Raw genomic sequence first — 27240 nt, 5'->3', positions numbered from 1 at the left:
CTTATCAGGGCTGTGTTAGGAGTCCACAATGCCTGGATACGTGTTTCATTTCTCTTTTTACTTTCTACTCGTTCTGGGAGACAATGGGAAGAAGGTAGAAGCGAGCGAGCGTGTGTGCATGCGTGCGTGCGTGTGGCTATGCTTGCACACGTGTGTGCATGCAAGAGACAGTAAATTATGAGGCCAAAGAGGTTTAAAATGACAAAGTTTAATGAAGCGATTATGCCAACTGGAGGAGGACATTTAAGATACAGTATCTGTAAGAAATACTTGAGTTAACTTCACCGCTGCTGTATATAGCCAGAGATAGAATATTAATGAAATTAGGTCCATATTTTCAATTTCACACAGTCATTTTTGTAATTGGATTGTGAGACCTCTCTGTAAATCTGTCCGCAATGTGCTGCAGTGGCCTGGGAATATGAACACAGCCTTTTTCCTCCATTGTCAGGACATTTCAAGTCACGATAGATAACAGAATAAGATAGCAGAATAACCAAGAAACAGCATAAAGAACTGGTTTGACACACGCTCTCTGGGATAACGTGGTTTTCAGCGCTATTCTACTGTACTTCAGTCAGTCTCTCGTCGACATGAAACACATATATTTCAATGAAAATGCATTGTGTTCAGCAGTGTGACACAGAGATCACAAATTCCCTGAAGCAGAGCCTGAAAGATACACAGATATTACATGGACATGATATTGGACATGGACATGATATTAGATACATATCCCTCATAGGGCAGAACCTGAACATTTAAATACGGTAATCAGAATCAGCTTTATTGTCACTTCACAGGTTTGCAGAAGTAAAGAAGTTGTCAAAGATGTGCTCAGATTTGTTACTGAAAGGGATATTTCACTTTCAAAATAATTTTGGGCCTGGACTGCTGGCGTAGCGGTCCATGCCCCATGAGTTGCCTGACAGGGCGTTGTGGTTTGAGTCCCGATCCAGGCGACCTTTGCTTTGCATGTCACTCCCCATCTCTCCCTACCCATTTCTTGTCAGGCTACTGTCCTATCTATCATAAAAACATAAAAAGCCACAAAGAAATCTTTAAAAAAAGTAAAAAAATGTTATCATTTTATCGTCTACTCTGGCATTTGTGAACACCCCAGACAATTGTTAAGTTGCTCGATTCAGTATTTGGTTATGTGATATTCAGACACTTCCTATAGACGAATCCATGGACGAATCCTGTAGGCCAGGTATATGCAAAAAGTGCTGAAGTGTCAAGCTGTGAGTTTTCTTCTACGGGTGGCTGGCATCTCCCTTAGAGATAGGGTGAAGTTCAATCACACAAGAGAGACTTGGAGTAGAGCCGCTGCTTCTTCGCCTGGAAAGGAACCAGCTTGTGGTTCGGGCATCTGCTTAGGATGCCTCTCGGGTGTCTCCCTAGGGAGGTCCTTGAGGCACGTCCCACTGGGAGGAGACCCCGGGGCAGACCAAGGCGCAGTTGGAGGAAACACATCGACTCACTGGCCTTGGAACGTCTCGGGATCCCCCAGGAGGTAGGACCCGACTACGGATAAGCTGTTGAAGATGGATGGATGGAAATATTATATTGAAGTCTCTTTAAAGGTGGCTGCCACTGCACAGTAACATCCTCAGTGTTACTTTACTTATAACATCCATTTGTAACTCTGAGTGTACATGGCCAGTGACTTGGCTCTGCAGAATATCAGCCTCATGCAGCCTCGCACGGATACAATGACCAGTTAAATAGCCTGTCACACAAAGGCCACCCAACACCTCCATTTTGGGGGGGACCTGGAGTCACTAATGGATCATTACAAACAATAGGCACCCCTGGGGCTTATATCCCCCCACAAGCCCCCAACAAGCAAGCGTAGAAAATCCATTTTCAGGTGGGACCCGAATGTTGTCCATTCGGGAAAGAGACCTTGATTTACCAGTTTCAATTTTGCGTGCTCATTTATTGTTTCATCACTTTCCACCAATTGCACTTGTTCATCCTTTACTGTCGTTTTACGTAAACAATCGGAGTACTTCTTCCAGATATCATACATGATTCATGCACATATGCAAAAGCATTCCTTATATACATCTATGCTAATGATAAGACCGTTTGTAACTGTTCAGCTCCGATGATTCAATTATATTTGTGGCTGATTTTATCTGTGAATCCTTTTCTCCCTTTACCATTCTCAACTTGGCATGGCCTCAAAGAGTGGTGGACCTCCCAGAAATAAAGAAAGCTCATGGGAAATTAATGCTTTCAAGGCCTGACTGAGCATAGACGCTGAGAATGAAGGGAAAGAAGTGGGAAAAAACACTGGAGAAATCAGAATGAGTTACACACATACAGGCACTCACACAAGTTAACAACACACACGCACACACAGATACACACTCATGCACAGACATGCACACACGCACGCACACACACACACACACACCCCCCCCCCAAACATCACAAACACGACAAACCGCCCCTTTTGTTGACACAAATATACACATATTTTGCTACGAGATAGGATGCATCAAAGAGTGGCTGTATCACAGCGACTGCGATATCAGCAAGCTGAATGGAGCACATTAAATTAATAATTGAGCTGTTTAATAACCGGTGAATATCTGGCAGCAAGAAAATGTTAAGTTTGTGGATACTAATGGGGATCAGCAGTCATTATAATGCATTTCACAGAGTAAATGTTTTGAAGTGGTAATTAGTCTTGAATGACTTGCCTACAGCTTGAAAGGGCTTTACCCAATGAAGAAGTAACAGAACCAAACAAGACACAAAGTTTTAGGAATGTCGGCCACCATCTGTCCTATCCCTCCATTTACCCATTTTCAACCTTATCTTCATGGATTTGGGCCTCGATAATGCTCATTATAAGATGACACCATGTCTAACTCTTTACATTTTTGAGGGGCACTCATACTCATAGTGTAGATTTTTGTCCTAACACAAACATAAAATGCCATTGACAATGAATGGAGAATTTACGTCATATGTAGACGAGCAAATTGGCTATTTCGCTCCGACACAAATATTAAATTCCCATTAAAGGAGAATTTCGGACTAGAAGGCTTTCTTACCTTTATTTGTAGTTGTTACGTCCCCACCAAAGAGGTCCAGGTGTTATTTTGTGCAAACGTGTGTTATTGGCTAAATTTCCCCTAATTAAAATGGAAATAATTAGCTTATTTCCAAGTGTGCCACTTGGGATACTATTTACATTATGACAGAGGATATTCAGTATTTTAGCTGTGACGTGAGCGCCCCCTCCTGAGATACTTCCGGGTCCTACTTTTGTGTCGCTTTTGTGTCCCCATAGAGTTATACTGTGACGAACGTCGGACTAAATCTGAGACGAAAACAACCACGAAAGTCTAATTTTACCGCTTTCCTCGCAACAACAAAGCTGCGCTGCTCTCCCAAATCTGGCTGTGACAGGCCGTCTGCCCCACACGGAATACTATCGCCAATTTATTTCATTGTGTCAACTAAATCCTCATTAATGCAAACTAGATTCAACATACTCAAGCCTGCACACATTCTAAATATTCCCCCGAAATATTTTACAGAGCAAATGGATAATAGTCGAGTAGAAAGTAAAAAGAGAAATGAAACACGCATCCAGGCATTGTGGACTCCTAACACAGCCCTGATAAGAGACGTTTCATGGTTCACAGGGATTTGAATAATGATAATAATAGTCTTTATTGTCTCCACATCATATATTTCTGTTGTCATGGACACTTGTACAAAACATTCATAATTCTACTCGAGTTGGAAGCATTAAGACCCATTTTAACCCTCAATGGCTTCCTTTCTGAAAAAGAACGTCATTGTAAAAAGATTCACGCGTTTAGATATTCTATTTACAATGGGATGCGCACGGGAGCTGGTGCCACTTGGACCCGGACGTAACGTAGCACTACAAAATGACGTCGGACTGAATATACTGAATATTAAAAAAATTATGATTTTTGAGCGATGGAAATAAGCGAATTAGCACTAAAACCCAACATTGAGGGCTTATGGTAGGGGAAATAGCCATTATGACACACATTTGCACAAAATAATAAGTGCACCATTTCTGTCTACACTCTGTGTCACAGAGCAGATCTGTGGAAGGTACACAGAAACCTGTCTACCGATCACATCATCTGCGGCCGTTCAACATGCACGTGCACACATAGGCATCAGAGGTGGCTTCAGCCCCTGCCTTTCTCTCTCTCTAGGTCGTTCTCAGACGAGCCCTCCCTCGTTGTACGTTGTTATGTACTATGTTTTACTATGGTGAAAGAGACGAACATTTTGTGTTCAATGTGTAGAAATCCATGTCATCTTCAGGTATAGGTAAAGAGTGTGGGGTCACGCCCTGAAAATAGCTGATCTACAAGCTCTCAGCGTGTCGAGTGAACTTGTAGATCCCCTGTTTTTGAATTTTCTTTTGCCAAAAGTGCCCTTTTAGGGAATCTAAAATTCCCTGCCGTCCAAGGTAATGGAAACTATGTCCGTTTAATGAAGAGCTGAACACTTATTTTAGTAACACAATCACTTTCTTCACCTTTAACGCCCTCCATTCTTCCTCTGATTGGTTCAGATCATGCTGCTAACGGATCCAGAGATAGAGAGCAGTCTCCTGATCAGCTCCGACGAGGGAGCCACCTACCAGAAGTACCGGCTGAGCTTCTACATCCTCAGCCTGCTGTTCCACCCAGAGCAGGAGGACTGGATCCTGGCCTACAGCCACGACCAGAAGGTGAGAGCTCGGAGCCTGTGTGTGTGTGTGTGCGTGCTCAGGGATGTTTGTGGGGGTGGTGGTGGTGCCGCTGAACAACCGAGTCTCTCAAAGAAAGCATGCCGTCCCGAGAGTGCGTTGGATCGATGTGAGAGGCTTTCATGCAAATGCTCTCATTACAATTCATTGGTGAAAAGGCATTTGCGTTTTTGGCATTGTCTTCAATGTGAGCAAGCGCTCCGAGCATCCTTTGATCGGAGGGAAGGAGAGGCACACAAATTGGTGTGTAACTCCTGTGCCAGCCAGCCTTGTACAACTTTATTTTATTTTAGAACTTATAATTTTATTTTATTTTAAAGTTTTTCCTGAGCCTTTATTTGACAGTGTATAGGGGACACACGGAACATGGAGAGCGGAGAGAGAGAGAGAGAGAGAACATGGGAGTGACATGCAGCAAATTGTCTGCTGGCTGGGAATCAAGCCGGGGACTCGCTGTCACTGTCATTAGAACTCATAAATGGAACGATCAAAGCAATTGTTCCTCCCCCCCTTTCTCTGTGAAACTACAGTAGGCTACTCACTCGTTGCAGTATAGCTAGTGTACTGTATGTCTGCACTTTAAATGGCACACATATGGATGCGAAGAACAGTTTCAATATGACGGCAAGTTGAAGGATCAAGTTCTCAGGTGGAAATTTACACAGACAGTAGACAAGAAAGTAGCCATAGTGAACAGAAGAGAGCAGCTCTGACGTGTGCTGTATACGGTACGTCCCTCGTTCCAGTCGGAAATAATTGCGGTGGCAATTATGGACAGAGTTTTGGGCAAGGTTTCAGTCCTATATAAGAGACCCATTGACTTTCATTATGAAATGAAAGTTAAATATTTCAAAAAGTATAAAGCGTGGAAGGGAAAAAAAGTGGAGGTAGTTCTGTGGCCTTCTGGCAGTGATGTGCATAAGACATTTGGCGCTGATCGCTCCAGCGGTTTGCAAGATTAGCTCCGCACACACAGACAGACACACAGACGGCTTATAGACAGCTACAGCAGTCTCCCGCAGAGACCACGGCATGAAAAGATGATTGAGTGTGTCGTCTATAAAGGCTCTTTTCGTATTTCACGGGTTCTGGATTTGCTTGCATATTGAGCTATGCAGCTCAATTTCAGATACGTTTCTCAGAACCCAATTTGGGCACCTTCTTAGGAGGTTCTACTAAGCCTCAGTTCTGGGAAATCACCAATCATATACATTAAACAATGATGCGTGCGAAGGACACCTCAGTACAAATACTATTGTGTTCTGGTGATCCAGTATGATATCATATCACCATAATCAGTACTGGAAGTAAAAGCTGCCTGAATGATTTGTTTTGTTACCTGGTAAAGTACACATTAGTGTACGTGTTTATATAGAGCTTTTTCTAATTTGAGTAATTATGAAGTGTACAGGAGTTGTCCATGCCGGTATACACAGCGACCCCTTAATGAAACATTACAGGAATTAATGATATTTTTACCTTAACCCCTTTTGACCTGAAAAAAAAAAGAAAAAAAGTATTCTGAAAGAATATATATTCAAAGATCCATGTGCCGCATTTCTACGATTAAAAAAAAATAGCAGACCTACAAGTAAGACGCGCAAACGCGGGGAGCGAACGCAGCTCGTACATATTTGGGGTTTTTTAAGATTTTTTTTAAGTGTAACAGGCGGGCAGGCGGTGTAACAGCGGGACAGACAGACACAGACAGACAGACACACAGACAGATAGACATGATCTGCAGGGTCTCATAGTTAGTACTCACTGCGTTCGCAACAAGCTATGAGCTTGTAGATCTGCTATTTTTCAATAGCCAAAGTATACCATAATGCTTAATTAAAACACAAAATAGGGGTTCCTTTTCCCCCCTACCAAATGTATTTTCCTGGTTGTAGAGGTTGTAGAGCTACTGTTCATGGGGTTCATCTGGTTAAACTGCATTCAACCTTTACTGTATGACACGCCAGGCTGGCTGCTGTGGAAAAGTGTCCATTGTGCAGCAGACGGCCCAGCACCACTAGCATATATATCTTCTAATCTTCCCACTCAGTATAGCTATAATAAATAAAGTACAGTATCATCATTAGATCCTATCTCAGATGCCTTTTCTTTATCTTCCACGGTATCTGTGCCAAGTTGCCAACCCCACATGCCACCAGGGGCTCAGTGCCAGCATCCCCTGTGGTGTTTATGCCATAACCGCACCTGGATTCAATCCCGGGTCTCCCTTGTGGGAAGGGAATTATCTGGAGAATCCCTAATGGAGATGTTATAAGGCCTCCGTGTCCACTGCTTTCATTCCGACATGCTCTTGTATCTGTACATACTGTATTGCTAATAGTGCTGAGCTCTTACTGCACCACCTCTAATCTACACTAGACGTATTCGTTTGAAGTCTTGACTTAACCACGTAAGCCCTACTTGACGTCAAATTTGGAAATTGGCTACAATCTACAAGCATCAGAATGCATCGTGATGCAACATGTGAACTTGTTGTTATTTATTTAAACACATTCAGTGCCACGTATTAATGAATGGATTCATTCGTTAATTCAGCCGTGCCTTAGCTTAAGGTGAAAAAATTACCCCAGGTCCAGAAGTTAAAGATCTATTGCATCCCATTTTCAAGTCACCCGAAACATACGGTAGGCTACAGTACATTTCAGCACCACAGTGCACGGTGTTCCCACTTCAACCAATGAACTAAAATGTTTATAAGAATTGGCACGGCGGCCAAACAGTTCCAAGTGCAAGCACTTAAGGTTATGATATAAGCAGGCTAAGTGAACTTCAATTATTAACATCACATTTTTGCAGGCAGTGACAGTAACAGTCTGTACTAATTTAAGAGTAGCCTATCTGTTAATGTTTTTTTTGAGCAGCAGCTGTTGATGATTTTACCAGTGTGAGCCAGCATGAAACTTATACAATTAACTACTCACCTAATGCCACGGAGGTTCCATTCCATGTTTAATGTACTTCCAAAGTGTGTACATTGTTTTAGTCACGGATGCATGGTTTTCATATCGTAAACATTATGGATTAAACACAAGCTAAACGCTTTTAATCAACGGGGTTCTTGTTGCCGGCATCATAACAACTGTCATGACAGCTTGACCACAACCGAAACGACTTCCTCTTCCTCTTCAAAATAAGAGCCACTTGTAATGATTAGTCAACACTAGTTGTATTTCTAGAGTAAGACAGAGTTACGACAACTCTGTTCACTTCATAGGGCCAGGCTCTTCTACATAGACTTCTATTGGTTTGTCCCTTTAAAGGTTTACAGAATGCGAGTACATGAACCACGTGACCAGGTTGTTTTCTGCCCCCTCAATGTCCTAACTCTGTCTTACTCTATGGCTCTGGACAAACACTGTTCTATGAAGCTGGTCCCTTCAGTGCCACACTGTAACACAGATTGTTCTGTAACAGGCAATAGTATCATTCCTATAACTGGGATGATTCAAAAGCTGTGTATAGTGTATCGTGTAGACCGTGTTCTAAATGTAACTGCATCAGTGAAAGGTGTTGGATCATTCTTGCATACTGTGTATATTTTGCTGGTAGAGCATGCCTCTAAAAATAAGGCCTTTAAAGAATGACACCTAGCCACAGTGGCTGAACTAAAAATGTGCGAGCCCATAAATCCATTCGACCTGGGCGACACGTTTAACGTCAAATTATGCACTGTACTGCAGCAGCTTGAATGTATTGTAGGTGCTCTAGAAAAATAGTTTAACTACTTAAGCCCTATTTTATACTTCGGAGAAAGAAAAAACGAGAATTAATCACATAGTGATATAATGTCAGGTGAAAGAAGCGCTGTCTCTGCTGTGTTCTGCCCCCCATATTAGTATGATCAAGCTGTGAGTGTGACTGTGGTGACTGGTGAGTGATCTGCGTTGCGAGTCTGCAGTCTGCGTGGCTGCCAGGGATATACGTAGTATGGCTGCTTCTAGCCAATACTTCTAGCCAATTTCAGGCTTCATGCAGCCTGAAAAGGTACAAAGAGCCGCTTGCCCCATGAAGTGAACGGAGTTGTCAGAACTGGGTCTTACTCTATGGCTCTGATCACGACTAGGTGGCGAACTGTAGTCTACATTTAATGGGTAGATGTTAGTCAGGTTTTCATCCAAGCATTCAAAGTATAGCACCAAAGCATTCTGGGAGTATAATTGTATAAGGGGTGGTTTGGTTCATATACTTATTGTCTTGTCTGTGTGTTTTTAAATGTTTACTGTACGTATGCCGAAAATAAACATGCCAGATTTAATGTGGCTGAAGGATTCCTATATTCTCAAGATAGCACATAAGATTGCACTTGACAAGCTGTGAAAATATGGAGAAAAGAAGAGTTCCATCCGGAGAATAGAATCCTTTTTTTTCTCCTCTTTTTCTCAGGTTATGATTAGGACTGTTGATTACACATTTAAGTTGATGATTAATTGTCACACTAATAATTGTGATTAACAATGTAATTGTGTTTTTGGCACTGAACATTGGAATATATTAATTAAATGCCCCATAATAAAAAAAAATGCACAGGGCAGACATGACAAATAAATAAACACATCAAACCCTGTACACTCAAGACACGCTCCATATATGGCCAGTACAGATGTACTGGCCACATTCCATATGTTTTATTGACACAAAAACATATTCTGACCACTTTAATTAGTTTCAGTTTTAGTTAACTGAACTATAGTAAATTGTATCTTTGAGTAAAAAAATGAAGCCACACTGTACCCCAAATTATTTGTATTCACAGCTCAGTCCAAACAGCACAGCTCATGTTCGAAGGCAGTGAGGCAGTGACTGGATATGGTGGCAAAGCACCATATCCAGTCCTTTCTTTAAGAATACAAATCCCCGTAGAGCCGTCTAAGCTCCCCTCCCATTAAATGTGGGATTCGTTCCAATAACTTCACGGCAACTGCTGTAACACACTGTAGTAAAGCCCAACTTATACTTCATCGCCAGACAGTGCCGCGGTCCGAAACTAGCCGATCTATAAGCTCACAATGTGTCTCGGATGCAATGCATTGTGAGCTCATGGATCGGCTATACAGTATTTTCGGTCGGTGACTCCGCCGTATGAAAGAGCATAAATTAGGCATAAGGGATGAGGCGATTTACAAAAAGAGCCAATACCATTTTTATCCCACATGCAAAGCCTAGACTAACCTAATAGTCCCTCCGCATGAGTCAGTGGTTTAATAAGCCAATATAGATCACTCTATAAGTCAAAGGTGTAATACATCAAACTGTAAATCACCAGAGTTACAGTGATGGAGATGGACTGCTAAATGTTTTTCAAATAAATAATCATCTAGACATCTAATACAGGAGACAGTGTCTGGGTGAAGGTAATTATCTGTGAACTATAGTACAGCAGAGATGGTAATGTGGAGTGGATATATATTCCAGTGTTGCTTCAGAGGTGCAATTTATAGCCATCTTAACCCATTCTGAACGGGAACCCATTTTGGTGTTAGCATCATGTTGTGCTTTAGCTATTGAAAAATAGCAGATCTACAAGCTCATAGCTCACCGAGTGGCGCGCTACGAGCTTGTAGGTCTGCTATTTTTGAAAAATCGAAGAGCGACTGACATTTTTAAAATCTGATCTCAGGTCAGAATGGGTTAATCAGACCAGTGTGTGTCCAGTGGAAAACCTCGTATGAATCTGATCTCAGGTCAGAATGGGTTAAGGAATGACCATTTGCATTAATAAAATGCCTTCCTTGCGGGCCAAGACCATTTGAGCCTAATGTTTCAGTTCTGATGAATAATGAAGGCATTTCTCCTCTCCGCTGAGGAGGCCTGTCTTGTGTGTGCGCGTGCGTGCGTGTATGTGTGTGTGTGTGTGTGTGTGTGTGTGTGCGTGCATGCGTGTGCACATGCGTGCATGCACACGCCCCTCAAGGGGATCTGAGTTGGCTACTCCTGCTGGACCTGCATACACATCACACCTGCACTGTGCAGGGACTGTACAATCCCTCATGTGCACACACATGCACATATAATACAGCACGTGCATATTCACTTCACACAAACCTTCACACCGTTACACTTAATACTTTGTATACTGTACAGGTATTGGACTGTAGCAATTCGTCATTTTTTTTATTTCATGTTCGTTTTTGACTACGTGATTTACTCTAATGCAGCTCTGTTAGCATTCAGCTCGCGCTCCAGCCGCCTGTCAATTACACTGAGCTGGTATGCAGTACATGGTTGGGCTAAATGAGAACAAGCGAAGACCTGTCTGAGTCACCGATCCAGCCTCAAATGACCGGGCTCCTACTATAGTGCTGAAAGAAGCTCAATGATACGTTTGACAGTGTTTATAATTGTATATTTCACTCTTGTGGTAAAGAACAGGGTACAACACCATCATTTTGTACACGGCGCGCACACACACTTATCACAAAGCTGAACAATTTGTGGGGGGGGGGGGCTGCAACTAACACTTATTTTCTTAGCGTGTATTCTATCGAGTACTTTTTTGATTAATAAATAATTGAGAAGCACGTTATGTCAACACCATTATGGTCGATTATTATTAGTACTAATGGTGTTGAAGTACTGTCCCTTAGACTGCTCTGCGTGGGATTGTCCTTTCCGCTCACACACATTTCTGCTGTATTTCTGACCCCATTATCTTCCCGCTCTCACAATGGTTTCATCCTGTACCCGACCTGTTTATTTCTGACTGCCAGACTCCCGCCCGCGGCACATTTTAAGTCCCGTCTGCTCCTTCAATATTTCCACAGGGACCCAAATAACAGAGAGACAGAAAGAACAGCACCAGGACCCAGTGGGCTGGGCTCACTGTTCCTCAGCAGTTTATTAACCCATTCTGACCTGAGATCAGATTCGTACGAGGTTTCCACCTGGACACACACTGGTCTGATTAACCCCATTCTGACCTGAGATCAGATTCTAAAAATGTCAGTCGTTCTTCGATTTTTCAAAAAATAGCAGACCTACAAGCTCGTAGCGCGCCACTCGGTGGCGCTACGAGCTTGTAGATCTGCTATTTTTAAATAGCTAAAGCATAACATGATGCCAACACCAAAATGGGTTCCCGTTCAGAATGGGTTAATAAAGACAGATGCATATCGTTGCTGTCGATAGAGAGAGGGCAGAGTTTCCATATTATATTACATGTACGGTATATATTTTTTTCCATAGATGCCCTACTTGATGATACTACAGCGTCACACAAAATGATCAAAAGTAGTAGATTCACATTGAGAAATGTGTCCAACCTACGTATGCCTCTTTCCTTTGCTCCTCGTGTTGTTGACTCCATGGTCCATACTTTACCTACAACCAGGTTATCGCGGGACATATTTTGAGTTCACCTCATCGAGATGAACCATTTACTGCAAGTGTACCAGCTGTGAGAGTACCCTGTACAAAGGGTTGGTGACAGTGTCCATGATGGAGGATAATTTGGCCCAAATTACTCTCTCCATTAATAGTCTAATTTAATGCAATCCCCCCCCCCCCCCCCCCCCCGTCTGATGGGATACAAGGGTAAAAGCAGTTTGTTACATTATAATATAAAATGGCAGACTTTCTGACCATATAATGATTATATGGTCAGAAAGTCTGCCATTTCGGTGTGTTGTCCATACAGACCGCAACCACCACAAGGGGTCAGGGGCTCTTTCGAACACGAGGAGGGGATTTCCCGCGGATTCCGTCGTTCTTCCGGGTTCTTGGAAACGCCCCCAGGTTAGGTTTAGGTATAGTTTACTGAGGTTAGGTTTAGGTATAGTTTTACTGAGGTTAAGGTTAGGGTCAGGGTTAGGTTTAGGTATAGTTTTACTGACGTTACGGTTAGGGTTAGGTTTAGGTGTAGGCTGTCAATCACAGCGACTGGCCAGTCACAGTGCACCCTCTACGTCACTCTGTACTCAACCCGAGGAACGAACCATGCTCGCCTTTCCAACACTCGTCCAACACTGTACACAACTCCTCGTCCTCCTGCCATTCAGCTACAGGTGTTTCTCCTAGTCCCACTGCACAAACTTCTCCACCAGGGTTCTGTACTCCTCCTTGTCACCGTTGTCAACGCACACCCCACAATATACAGTAGCTGTCGCCAGAGAACTTCTGGGGGTGACAGGCACCCGAATAGGGTAGCAGAAGTCTGAGGCGTATCAGGTGAACAGAAAAGGAAACATGACTGTCCCCTGTGCAGCTCCAGTATTACTCACCACCACATGGGATGTATACACAACTCTCATGTCGTACTTAATGCGTGGCCTTCTGGTGAGGTAGTTTAATTCACCATCAGGATGCCACCCTTCATTTATCTGAGCTTGTTGTCTCCCAGCAACTAGTCACTCAAACTCCACCTTTTATGTTCTGATTATTCTCGTGAGCCAGACTCTTGCCTCACACAATTTTCTAATGCTTTCATCACACAGTCCGGAGCACGGAATCACTGAATATAAATTACAAATTAGTTGAAGCATAACTTTTCTGCTTAGCACAAATGTGATTTAAAAATATGTTTTAAAGATATTTTAAAATATATGATCCTGCACGGAAATGATGGATGACTTCCTTTCTCTGCTTTTGGGAGGTGTAGTTCCAGTCAGACTCAGTATAGTACAATATACAGTATTATACTGTAGCATTCGGAGATTGTGGAATAGTTGTCTCTCTTTGAAGTCCCACCTGTTTGTTACTACGCTTTTCTCCACTTTTCTGAGAAAAGCCTGGGAAGAGGTTACATGATCTTAGTGTCCATGTGTCAAAAAATGCACACAATTTGCAAAAAATAGGCAAACAATCATTCACCGAAAATAGCGCAAGCTCAAAACACGTCTGCACGTTTTCCGCAAAGAGATGTTGTGTAGAGGGAAACAAGGAGTGGGCCGAGTTCAAGTCTCCTGGGGGACCCCGGTCAACAAAGCATAGGGTTTAGGTGGTTATATGTGAGAGTTCAACCTTCCCTCCTCCATCACGTGGCTTCTTGTTACTCGCCTGACTAAGTGTTTACTCAGTGTTGGAGGATAATTAGTCAGCTGTGATTACCTGCCTTATCCTCCATCGCACACTTTTCGCCCATCTGCTTAACGCTGTTCAACATGGAAGTCCCTCTCCCTCCTGCAGGTGCTTATCTCCTCATGGAAGCGTATAATTATGTCCAATATTCAACACTCGCAGGGAATAGTTTGCATCTGCTCGTTGTTGGATACACTTGGATACAGTCCTTACAAGCGTGCACGCACACGCAAGCATGCGCACGCGTACACGCGCACAGTCACACACACACACACACACACACACACACACACACACACACACACACACACACACACACACACGGTAACGTTCCTTTTGTATAGCTTATGTCACAAAGGGTTTATCATGGTTGATTGATCAGAGTCGATGGAAGATTTGGGAATTTGGGATTGATTGTTTATCTGACACAGAACTATACTTGTCCCTTGGCTGGGCAACATTGGCAATTGAAAATGGAATGGAATCATAAATAGCTTCTTTCTGTTTGCAGGTAAAGTAATGTCAACATCAAACAGTATTTATGTGCTGGCTTTGCAAATTTTGTAGTTATTTACGCTGTGCTGAAGGTTGAAGTCAGACTTCACCCTTCAGCACAGAGTAAATAAATACAACATTTGCAAATAATTAAATGTAAACAGAATATTGAGTTATTCGCTAATAAATGACTGTTTACACATCACGCATGGCTGCTCGTGCTCTAAGTGGAAATAGTCCTAATTGAAATGCCGAAATAAGTTTTATGGCTCATTACATTTTTAGCTGTAATTTATAGTGAACTGATTTATCATTTTGTCCTGGTACAGCATTGTTTTGACAGAGGAAACGTATAATTAGTCTTTCTGACAAGTTTGTTGATTTAATGATCAGTCAACAAAATATGAATATGAAACAACAAACTTGTAACTTTCCTGTTCTATCCTGGATTTGAACCCATGGGTCTCCTCTGTGCTGGCATTGTTACCACTGAGCTAATAATGCCTGCTCGCTCACTGGGAACAATACCATTTTGACCAGAAACAGGTTGTGTCCATCCTAGACACTGGATCTAAATGTCTCAATAGAAGAGCAGGGAGACCACTCCAATTGTATAAGTTTATATACTGGAAAAAATAGCATTTTATTCACTGAAAATGCAGCTAAATAATACAGCGTATAGTACAGTACAATATGTGGCTCACATATAGGACTAATTCTGAATGAATGATGAATCTTGGATAAATTAAAATAGGCCTTAGCGGTTATCAGTATGGCTGATGACATGGATAACTGGTGGTGAAATCTCAGCAGAGCAGTAATTTGCTGACTGGTGAACAATGGTTGCATTCAGACCACTGCGGTCAGCCTCTCCTCACCCCGCTGTCTAACCACAGGCTTGTTAGAGGGTGCACAATCTAGTCACCGTCGGGAAACCTTGTATGTCAACATACAACATACAGGATACGAGGTTTCTGCCCGACATTGACGATTTCTCCTGTGGAATAATACCTACAGTACACCTAAAAACACCTTCCTTTAACAGCTTCATATTTTAAATCCCGGTGGTGTTCAGCCTTGAGTGAGTGTGTGTGTGTGTGTGTGTGTGTGTGTGTGTGTGTGTGTGTGTGTGAACATGCATGGTTTAAGTATCTGCAGCATGATTCACAATCTGCAGGCAGGTTAAATGTCGGCTTGTGTGGGAAGAGAAATAATGCATCTTTTAAAATTTTGGATAAAATAATCAAATTTGGTGGCGTCTACGCAAAACAGTGTGCTTGTGTGCGTGCGTGCGTGTGTGCATACGTGCGTGCGTGCGTAATTTAAAAATAAGGTATGAGGCATCACCAAATTAACAGTTTAACGTGAAATATTTGTTACACATTTTCGGATCATTTTATTCGTCACACTCACACTCCTGGTGTGTATAATCGGTGGGTGCATGTGTGTTTCTTTCATAAACCTGGCTGCGGCTGAAAATTGGAGACACATTATAATTGAGTTAACATGTTACTGACTTGACTAAAACCTATGTGTATTTTTTATTTTGTTTTGTTTCCTGCAGCTTTATAGCTCAGTGGAGTTCGGCAGGAGATGGCAGCTGGTGCACGAGAGAGTGGCCCCCAATCGCTTCTATTGGTAAGCATATGATTTTCACTAGCCGTGTTGAACAAAGCTGTCAAATAATAATTGTAGTTGCGTAAAAAGTACTGCCTCTGTATTTGCCTCTGAGATGTTTTAATACTAGAAATACATACAGTGTATACTGTATAGGTATAGCGCTAAGTGCTTTTCTTAGTACACAAAGTCGTTTTACAACAAAACTACTTTAAATAGTTAGAAATAGTTAAAAGGCTAAACATTTTGCAAAGAAAAAAAAAACTTTAAGTTTAGACTAAAAGGCAGAAAGGGATTTGAATTAGGCTGGGAAAGCGAGTGTGAAAAGGTGGGCTTTGAGTGAGGCTTTGAACAGGGCAAGGCCTGGTGGCTTTGATGTGAGGTGGGAGTGAGTTCCAAAGGGAGCGTTGCAACTGAGAAAGCCCGTCAGCCAAGGTGCGTTTTTTGTAATGGGGATGTCCAAGAGGTTTGCATCACCAGACCTGAGGGAGTGGGAGGGGGCAAGGCGTTGGAGGAGGATGTTGAGCAGTATCAAAACATGTAATTATTCCACTGTACTCAGTCAAACGTAACAATATAACATTTGTCCAATTGTTACTCTTAATGTACAAATGTAGCCAAATGTTAATTTTAAGTAACTCTGAGAATTTTACTGCATATAGATATAACATATATATGTTAAAACGTATCAATTTAATTGATTTAATGTTTTTTTTTTAATCAACTTTGAGGGTGCAGAAAGTAGGCCGACTCGACACTTTGAGGGAAAATGTGATTCATTATTATTGTAGAAAATCTAAATAGAGAGGAGTGGTCCGCACACAGTCTTTGCTCCAACAGTGTTTATTTTGTTAAAACACCATTCTAATCAGGACACGACGTTTCGCCGTGAACGGCCTTCATCAGGTGATTTCACCTGATGCAAGCCACCTGCTTTCATAAAAAATATAAATAGGCCTACTGAAAATCTAGCAGATTTCCAAGCTATGTTCATGATTTGAGGCATTTTGTTCAAAACAGACTAATTATGCAAACTTTGGAATCCAATCGGGATGGAATATGGAAAATTGGACAGAAGCGTGTTGATTGCAGGTCTATTCAGTATTTTAGCTGTGACGTGATCGCCCCCTCCTGAGATACTTCCGGGTCCCACTCCCCATAGAGTTATACTGTGACGCTCCGTCGGACTAAATCTGAGACGAAAACAACCATGAAAGTCAAATTTTACAGCTTTCCTCGCAACAACAAAGCTGCGCTGCTCTCCCAAATCTGGCCCCACATGGAATACTATCGCCATTTTATTTTATTGTGTCAACTAAATCCTCATTAATGCAAACTACATTCAACATACTCAAGCCTGCACACATTCTAAATATGCCCCCGAAATATTTTACGGAGCAATGGGCTGTTGCCACCTTCAATAATTATGATAATAATAGTCTTTATTGTGTCCACATCATATATTTTTGTTACCATGGACACTTGTACAAAACATTAATAATTCTACTCGAGTTGGAAGCATTAAGACCCATTTTTCTATTTACAATGAGATGCGGACGGGAGCTGGTGCCACTTGGACCCGGATGTAACGTAGCACTACAAAATGACGTCAGACTTAAATACTGAATAGAGATACTATGTATACCGATTTGCGTGATTTTTGGACGAAATCTGTGGGAGTAGGCTAATATATAAAAAAAAATGTTTTGTAAAAATTGGCCTCATAGTGGTGCTATAACAGTCAGATCTGAAAAAAATTGGGGGCAGAGGTTCTGCTCTGTCATCTGGACGGACGGACGGGGGCAAAACGTAGTTTCGGCCATGCCTTCGGCCTGGTGGAGACAATACAGATTCACAGATACAGGGATCTCCATATACTATACGGGCATACAAGGGACACAAACAGACAAGATGGATACAGAGATTCGTTGATTTATAGATATTCCTGGAAAAGCGCTGATCTGACCAACTTCCCACTTGGATGGAACTCCCTCTGGCACTCAGCACTACACTTGCCAAGTTGCTGAAGTTGATCGGTTGGAGGGCTTCAGACAGAGATTGCATGCATTTACAGTACTATGTGTGTGCTGGTGTGCTGGTAAGACATTAGCCTTCCAAACTGATGTGCATTTGGCCGCGGACCCCATTTTAAGAGTTTGAGTGCCAGGGACCCCCATAATATGTATTATAGACACAACATATAAGTGTTGTCTGGTAGTTATAATGTGCTGTTGTGCTGAGTGGACGGACGGATGGATAGATAGATATACTATCTGGATAATGATAGGAAATCTGGATAATGAAATATCAATAACGTATTGTTATTAATGTCCTGTTTTTATAGGAATATTATGTATTACCTTACCACATTTACCAGGTATACACCGCCACTGCCAGTCAGAATAACTTAATAATGGGTTTTGGCAAGTCTGACGGAGTCTGTCGGACGGACACCAAATTTCCCTTTTGGGCCTCGAGCTGAGAAAGTTTGGGAACCCCTGACAAAATGAGTTTATCATGTCAGGGAAGGATTGCATTAAATTGCATCATGGAAACACAGAGAATGGCCAAAATAGGGACTGTTCTCTGTCAATAGCGGCTGTATATGGTTGGCTGTATATAGGTGCTCTATGACTTTTGTATTTCTAGAGTTTGCGTGTAATCTTAATACTGTACTTTTGCTTTCCTTTTAAGTTGGTAAAGAAACAGTACACAACTGTTGTAGAGCTTTGTAGATTTTCTTGAGGCAAAGTAATAATGTCCATTGTTCTGCCTGCGTGCACCCCTGAATACCCAAAATTACACGTTCATCTTCACATTGTGTTATGTGAGACAAAAAAACAAACATTTTAAATCGATACAAAAAGCAAATAAATAATACATATCGGAACTCGACCCATTCTTTTACTTGTGGTCTTTGCGACCAGACCATCACAACACGGGAGAATACTTTCCTCCGAATGACTGGCCTCTGTAGTAATGTGCAACAAAAAGCTTTTGTTCGAAGGGCTGTAGGGAAACTGTCAAAAGTGTTAACAAGCCGGGTAGCCAGGAGTGAAGAGAGCCCAGAGGGCTGCTTTCTGCTGCAATGGCTGGCAGAGTTTCTATTTTAGGATCCATACTGGGGTTGCGAAGTGTAGTGGTAACCCCGGTAATGAGGCTAAGCAAGAAACTCTCCAGCATGATGTGTACTTCGTCGCATGGTCGTGTCGTGCGCCGAAAATAGCCGATCTACAAGCTCGCTGACCTTGTGGATCGACTGTTTTTGGCGAGTGACACAAAGTATACAAGTAGGCCTATACACGAAGTTCACAGGAATACATTTGTCATCTTTATACTGCAAAATGTAGAGTCCATCCATCTTCAACCTTATCTGTAGTCGGCTCCACCAGAGAGCTCCAGACTTCCCTCTCCAGAGCAACATTAGTGAATTCCTCCTGGGGGATCCCGAGACGTTCCAAGGCCAGTGAGTCGATGTGTTTCCTCCAACTGCGCCTTGGTCTGCCCTGGGGTCTCCTCCCAGTGGGACGTGCCTCAGGAGGCATCTAGGGAGACGCCCGAGAGGCATCCGAACCAGATGCCCGAACCACCTAAGCTGGCTCCTTTCCAGGCGTAGAAGCAGCAACTCTACACTGAGTATCTCTCTTGTGACTGAACCTCTCTCCCTATCTCTAAGGGAGATGCCAGCCACCCGTCGAAGAAAACTCATTTTAGCCATGTGTATTCGCGACCTTATTCTTTCGGTCATGACCCACACCCATGACCATAAGTGAGAGTAGGAACGAGGATTGCTCGGTAGACAGAGAGCTTTGCCTTCTGGCTCAACTATCTTTTCGTCACAACAGTGCGGTACAGTGACTGCAATACCACGCCTGCCGCTCCGATTCACTGGCTGATCTCCTCTCTCTGTCCTCCCCTCACTCTTGAACAAGACCCCGAGATATTTAAACTCCTTCACCTGGGGTAATGCCTCATTCCCTACCCGGACTGCACAATCCACTGGTTTCCTGCTGAGAACCATGGCCTCAGATTTGGAGACGCTGATCCGATTCCTCACATAATGATGCAACCCTTAAGCCCTAACCACACCAAAGGGTCACAATGCAACTCCTTGGGTCCAAACGGTTGCAAGGAGTTAACACTAAAACTGTCTCAAGTTCTCAACCCTTTCGTGTGGTTTGGTCCATTAAATTCCATGTGTTGAATCAGTGTTGAATATACAGTAGAGTGCTATATTGATTTGCCAGCAACTTCAATGATATATTTATACATTTTTATTATCAAAACGTTGGTTGCATGCTGTAACAACTCCCATGAACCTTGAAAAAGTATGTATTTGGATAATCACTTCTTCAGACATTCAGACATGAAAATGACACCAATCGGCAAGGAAACATCTGGCACTGCCTCTCTTTTCTTTTTTTGTATTTCTTTTTTTATGAGGAAACAGCTCCGTCTCATGACTAAACCACTCCTGTATTCCCCCCCTCCCAGCTGGTCCTACAGCAAAACGATCTCTTGGGATACAAGGACAGCTGTCAAATTCAATGTCGTACCCAGAAGTGGCGTGCACAGACAGAGGGGCAGGTGCTCAAGTGAAAAAAGGGCACCTTGTGCAGCGCATGGAACCGGCTGGCTTTTGGTGCATAAATAATATATTGTGCGCCACTGGTGTTATAAGTCCAAAAGCTGAAGCTGAAGCAGAGTTTTACCTTCCATTAACTATTGTAAAAAGGAAAAGTTTTAACAACAGCTATGGTTCTGGCTACCCGACTGAATTATTCAGTGGTAAATGGACATATGGACATAAGCAAAGTGAACTCAACTAGGCCAGCTTATTCAGAGATGGGTTTCAATTGGAACGGGGGACAACATATTTCAGACTCCTTACCTGAGAGTTTTATACATATTCTATAAAACTGTGTTGCAGACTTGTATGACAGCACTATCAATTATATATGGTACGATATATATTATATACGGTATAGTATTTTATTTAGGTTTATTCTTAGAATGAATAGTGTCATTTTGAGTATCCAACATCTATCGCGATGAATGGATCGGTATAATATCTTTTCCAGGCCAGTCATGGTGAGACAACATGCGATTATGGCACACAGATTCAAGAGTAAATTCACGTTTATTTGTTTACATATTTTTTTTAAATAATAATAATAAACTTGGCCATGGCTCTGTACTTGATCTGCTCTTTTTTTGCTCTACAACAAATCTCTTCACTGATAACTGATCTACAAGCTAACAATGTGCACATCAACAACGTTCCTATCACACAGATTTAGCAGGCCCCCTTGTGGTAACTCTAAGGACCCCCTATTGAAGCCCTGTGATTTAGAAATTCACCTACACTACCACAGCAAAATCTAGAGTGTTCATTCAACTCTCAAAGTGTACAAATTGACCCATAGGGTCAGTTTAATTAACAGTCCGGATATTACCGTCTAACTACAGTACAGTAGCAATGACTCTAATAATTAGAATTTATGGTGATTATGGTCTCTCTCTCTGTCGTTCTCTCCTATGACGGTGCCTTTATTTCACTTCTGATTCTCCAGTCCCTTTAAGATAAGCTTTAAAACTTTACAAAGAAGCTTTGGGAATTGCACTATACCTAATTCATTTTTTGGATTTCAAGGGATGTGAAAAATGATTGGACACTGCATTTCCCAAACAAACAAACAAACAAACAAACGGTCCGAAGCGGTCGTGAAATGACAGAGTTATTGTGTTGCAGCTTTCCGTGCTCAGACACGCATCCATGCTGGGACACGTACACATACTGTACTGTACTGTACTGTACATACATACATAGGGACACACATAGCTGCATAATGGAGCAGAGGCACCGCTCAGAAATAAAAAAGAATAGGGAGCAAACTAAACACATTTTGATGCTGCTATATTCCTTTTAGCTGGGGACCCCTCTGGAACTCCCCCTGAGGACCCCTGAGGTTCCCCCGGAACCCACTTGGTTTATGACAGCCATCATGGCATTTGACAGTTGCCACCTTGTAGTTATGAATTCATTTTGCCATCGCCGCATGGCGCTCTATCTCCCAGATCTGACTGCACATGTATAGCTACGATTGATGCCATTAGCTCCGTCGCATGCTCCCTTATTCCCTGGCCAAAATAGAGCGATGGTGATGGTCACGAAAACACATTTGTCTCCCTTTACAGGTCGAAAATGGGTCTGGACAAAGAACCAGGCTTAATTCACCTGGAAACCAGCATCTCTGAAGGACGTGAGTAATTGTTTTCCGAGTTGACTTCTCCATTCCACGGCGTGTCGGTACTGTGTTGTACTAGAGTAGAGAAGGAGTGGTGTGTGCCGTACGCGTGCCTCTGACGGCTAACATGAAGGGACAGTCTAGAGGGAATGCCCAGGTGAAGGGACACACAGTGACACTGCAGGGGAAAGTAATGCATGTATTAGAATGTGTTCTGAAGCTGTGCATGTGCGTGTGTGCGCGCATGTGTGCACGTGCATGTTTGTGTATGGAGAAATATCACTCATTTTCATGAGCGATAGTGACAACTGGGACACTCGTTTTGTTGAATGAGCCACACACACACACACACACACACACACACACACACACACACACACACACACACACAACTGTATATTCCTTCTTGATTATTGTTATATGCCTATTATTATAATCTAAATAATGCATACATAAAATAAATATTAGTAGCAAACTCAAGATTGTTTGTTTTTGTTTGTTTAGTTTTTTCAGTCTAATATAGCAAAGCAGTGCAGGCGTGTCACCTATTTGCAGTTAAATCACGGCTTGAGCCCTGGAGGCAATAGACTCTGCCGTCTACACACACACACACACACACACACACACACACACACACACACGGTGTCAGACCTCCAAGCCACCCTCTCTCAGAAGCCATCACTATTGATCATGAACATGTGGTCAAAGGGGACACGTGGCTGGCAGAGGCTAATACTGTGGGACAGCCACTCTCTCTGTACTGCCAATGAAGGCAAGGAAAGCAATTGGCCCCCTGGCCGTCTGTCTCCCCCCCACAGCCTACCTGTCCACTGAGGCCACCTTATTGACACTGGAAATGGAAGGACCCAATGGAGGCCGCTCAGTGAAGGCTGCCTTTCTTCACTGGCCTAATGCCCTTTTGAAAAAACGTCGGGTTTATTTAAACCCTTGAGAAAGTACATATGGAACCAAGGTCCGCTCAGCACTCCAGGTGAAGGCTATAGCCTGAACACTTAGCTGGTTTTTTCTCTCTCCACATAATGGCGCGTTTGGAACCAGAGGAACGTCAAAGGAGTATATGATGGTGTCCTATCAATAAGGAACTGGGGAATACCACTCATTTTCAACATTGAACTATGTCCTTAATATAACTTACTGTAGAGTTGTTGTGTGGAAATAATAAAAATCACATCATCGTATCATCGTACATCATCTTACATGATCTCATTCTGGCATCAGAAAATACATCACCTTCGTCGTCAATTTGTGTGTTACGCAATGTTTGTTTTTACACGGACACTCAAAATTGTCCATTCATTGTCAATGAATGTTTGTGTAGGACAAAATATACCTAAGGTATATTAATGACATAGTTCAATGTTGAAAATGTGTGGTATTCCCTTTTAAATGAGGTCGGTGGGTGGATGGATTAGTTTGGATGTAGCTGGTTATCAATCACTGTCATCTGTGCCATGACTTGACGTGTGTGTGTGTGTGTGTGTGTGTGTGTGTGTGTGTGTGTGTGTGTGTGTGTGTGTGTGTGTGTGTGTGTGTGTGTGTGTGTGTGTTTTACAGAGGCGCTGTATGTCACCTGCAAGCTGCAGAACTGCACAGAGGCCAACAAGGGGAAGCCATTCCCCGGCTACATTGACCCTAATTCCCTGGTGGTGCAAGATGAGTATGTCTTCGTCCAGGTAGGACATTTTCCCGGGTTTCACACGAAAGAAATTGCCGCTAAGACAATTGTTCTGTGAACAGTATCTGTTCTACTTTCCTTGTTTTTGTTTTATACTTAATACGTTCACAGCACATTATGAATGAAACACTTCACCCTGGTTTACACACTTGCTGCATTTACAGCCCTTACAGAACCCGTTTACAGAACAGCCCTTTTACAGAATTGTAACGGATGTTACAATTCTCCTCGGGCGCATACAAGTACCCTTATGTTCCGTATTGTTCATTATGGTGAAAAAAACGGATAAAATGGCCACCGAATGGAGCAAGTGCATAAACAAGGTTGAAGTTCCGCCATGGCGCTCTTGACGGACAAGCGTCATGGACCATGGCTATGAAAATAGCAGATCTACAGGCTCACACCGCGGTGCAATGCGACATGCCGTGAGCTTGTAGAGCGTTTTTGGAAGATTTCAGGAAAACCTACAACGATGCATTGATATTCATTTTTTTTTTAACTTAATTTTTATCCCACGATTTTGTAACCCAGTTTTCTTTTCACCCAGTGCCAATTATCTAATGTAATCCTGGGCGCTACACTTCCTCTCCCTCTGCCAGATGCATTGATATTAAAAAGAAAATGTAGTTTGTACTTTTGAATACTTAAAGGAGTAGTTCACCCACAAAATGACTTTTTTTTCCCCTATCGATTTCTCACCCCTTGGAGACATAAATTCATGGATTTGTTTTAGTTTTGTCGCATTCCTATGCCAATAACTGGCTGATTCCCTACTGTGTTTCTGGTAGGAGACACAAATGAGTTATTTGCTTAGGAATGCAACAAAAACAAAAACATGACCATGAATTCACGTCTCCATGGAGACATTTGAGAGAATGTCATTTTAAAAGCATGTACGTACTTTTGTATTCATATTTTTTAAGCAAGTACTCCAGTATTAGCCTGACACTCAGCCTGAATTTTCATGGCTAGTGATTCAGGGCTGGAGCCAGGCAAAGGCAACTCCAGCATAATTTGAACAGATCAATTTACACTTGTTGTTAATGTTTGACCAGGAGTATCTGTAGGCTACTTTGACTCAAGTGCTGGCGTTGAACAGCGTACTCATGTCCGTGGTGCGGACATGAGTACGCTATGTTCAACCCCAGAACATTATGGCATTATGTAATCGGTCCCACAAGTGTGAAATAAATGAGGACCGTGTGAGTGCCTGGACTGCCTGTTTCTCTGTGTTTTCCCTGCATGGTTTCATCACACTCAGGTCTCAACTGGTGGGCGGCCAATCTACTATGTGTCAGCCAGGAGAGACGTGTTCACACCCATGAAGCTGCCCAAGTACACTTTGCCCAAGGTGAGCACTGTTCCACTGCACTGTCTGGCACAAATCTGTCCAAACACTATAAAGGGCTCCATTTTCGTCACCGCTAAACCCCTTATCCCTAAACTTCTTTGTCTTTTTTTTCTTCCCCTTTTTACTATTTTGCAAAACAACATAGTTGTTTTAATAGTTAAAATGGCCACAACATGTCAATGTAGATTGGCTGCAAATAATGGGAGATCGGATATGGGTCATAATTTCATAATTTGTGCACCCCTAGTTTTAGCCTTAATGTCTTACTGTGCCACATGCTGTTTACATTATTTTATGACTAATAAAGTATTCAATCAATCAAATGTCCTAATTATCACTTCCAGTATTGAAGTCCCTTCATTTGAAGTGGTCAAAATGCAGCTTACATTAATGATTAACATAATCGTCTCTGTCGGGTGGAAATCTCACCAAAACTGTTATTTTTCAGGATTCAAATTCAAAGGTAGTGTTTACCTGTGCTGAATATAAAATGACTCTGATTATAAGATGAGCCCCATTTTTTGAGACTCATTTGTGGAAAAAGAACATTGAATGTCAAATATAGTCTAGTCCCCGATTATAATACGCCCCCGTTTTTTAGGATATTTCCATTGGAAAAAAAACGTAGTCTTATATTCAGCAAAATAGGGTACAAGCTCAAAACATGTTACTAACTTCATGCCACATTTTGAGCTTGTGGATCTGCTACTTTTGCTACTTTTGTGTGACGCTGTAGTACGATCAAGTAGGACAACCTTTACAAAAAAAACACAAAAATGTTAAAATATGGAGATATTAGGCTCTATTTTCAGTAGAGCCTAATATATAATATAAGTCCCTAATCCCACTACTTGGGGATTTAGCATTGTGCAAAGGCTGTTCCAGTGCAAAAGTCGCTAGCTTGAGACACCAGCCTTATCCCTAAAACACCTGCTAGGCTTGCTACCCATTACATTATGCATAGGTGTGGTTTGGGCATTACAATATTAAAATGAATCACCGTGCCAGACTGCACAACCCTAATCTCAGTGAAATCTTATGCCTTCTCCCTCTCCCATGGAAGAGCCATGTTGCCTACTAATACAATTAGATTTGATATACATAATTATCACTCACACATTGCCGATTATAGAGAACTTTAAAGTACAGTACATGAATGGAACCACCCCACAACATACCTTCTTCAGCCTGGTTTGCTTTCCAGCTGGCTGGACTGCATGTTTGCTATCCTGTGTGTCTTATTGCCCTGTTCTCTGTACACCTGTCCTGCCTCTCTCTCACTGACAACATCGAAATAAAGCTGTCGAAAAGCTTCTGTTAAAAAATATATACTTGACAGATGTTTTGATGTTGTTGCATTTTCTATTTTGCTTTGGTTTTTTTTCCACGGAACACATTCCACAGATCCATGTCCGTGTTGTTTTAGAGGTTCAGCTGTCATGGAACAACAAAGTCCGTCTCTGTTGAAACATTGGCTCAACTTAGAGCGCTTCACAGCTGGCTCTGCTTGTCGCCATCTTTGATATTTTGTGTTTGAATCAAGGCCAAAAAATGAAATCACACTGGCTATGGACTTGTTATTCTGGGCAGCTCTGTTTGTGTGCATATGGCCCTACTCGTCACTCCCCCGTTGACAAATAAACATGTTTTATTCAATCAAGCCATGTTCGTCACGGTCGCTGTCGTTTCTCTCCAAGGTGTTGTTGGCACAGTCAGGGGTAAATTAAACACACAAGAGAACAGCGTGCAGTCCTTTGCGTAAGCTCTACTCGACAATCATAATCATCTCATAATAAGTGCAATATCCTCAAAGTTAGAGATTCAATATGTGAATATGCTAAATATTCTGATTGTGATTACTGTATAACTTTAACCTTATTTTATACTTGTGTTGTGCAGCGAAAATAGGCAATCTACAAGCTCAGTCCTGCCCCGGTCCCTTAGCGTTTCGGACAATGTGGCCCCCTGAACAATTTCGTTGAATAGCCCTGTTGTACATCATTCATAATTGCACAAGTAGGTAATCATTGCCATTTAC

At 42.3% G+C, this 27240-nt stretch overlaps 1 protein-coding gene across 3 annotated transcripts in view; it reads left to right on the top strand.

Annotated features, from left to right (window-relative positions):
* Positions 1–27240, top strand: part of LOC308310782 (VPS10 domain-containing receptor SorCS1-like) — a 176162-nt gene that overhangs the window by 102792 nt on the left and 46130 nt on the right. For all 3 annotated transcript variants that reach the window (XR_013963536.1, XM_080757205.1, XM_080757204.1), the window contains exons 4-8: positions 4586–4744; positions 15855–15928; positions 22106–22170; positions 23731–23849; positions 25113–25202. Coding sequence is in view for 2 of the 3 variants with exons in the window: in XM_080757205.1 (XP_080613331.1) it covers positions 4586–4744; positions 15855–15928; positions 22106–22170; positions 23731–23849; positions 25113–25202 (507 nt within the window). In the remaining variant the exon portion in view is untranslated. The remainder of the gene's footprint in view (positions 1–4585; positions 4745–15854; positions 15929–22105; positions 22171–23730; positions 23850–25112; positions 25203–27240) is intronic.

This window comes from Protomyctophum bolini (assembly GCF_963924005.1).
Source record: "Protomyctophum bolini genome assembly, chromosome: 3".
NCBI classification, from domain to species: domain Eukaryota; kingdom Metazoa; phylum Chordata; class Actinopteri; order Myctophiformes; family Myctophidae; genus Protomyctophum; species Protomyctophum bolini.
The sequence above is the reverse complement of the archived record's forward strand: the minus strand, read 5'-3'. Positions and strand labels throughout refer to the sequence as shown.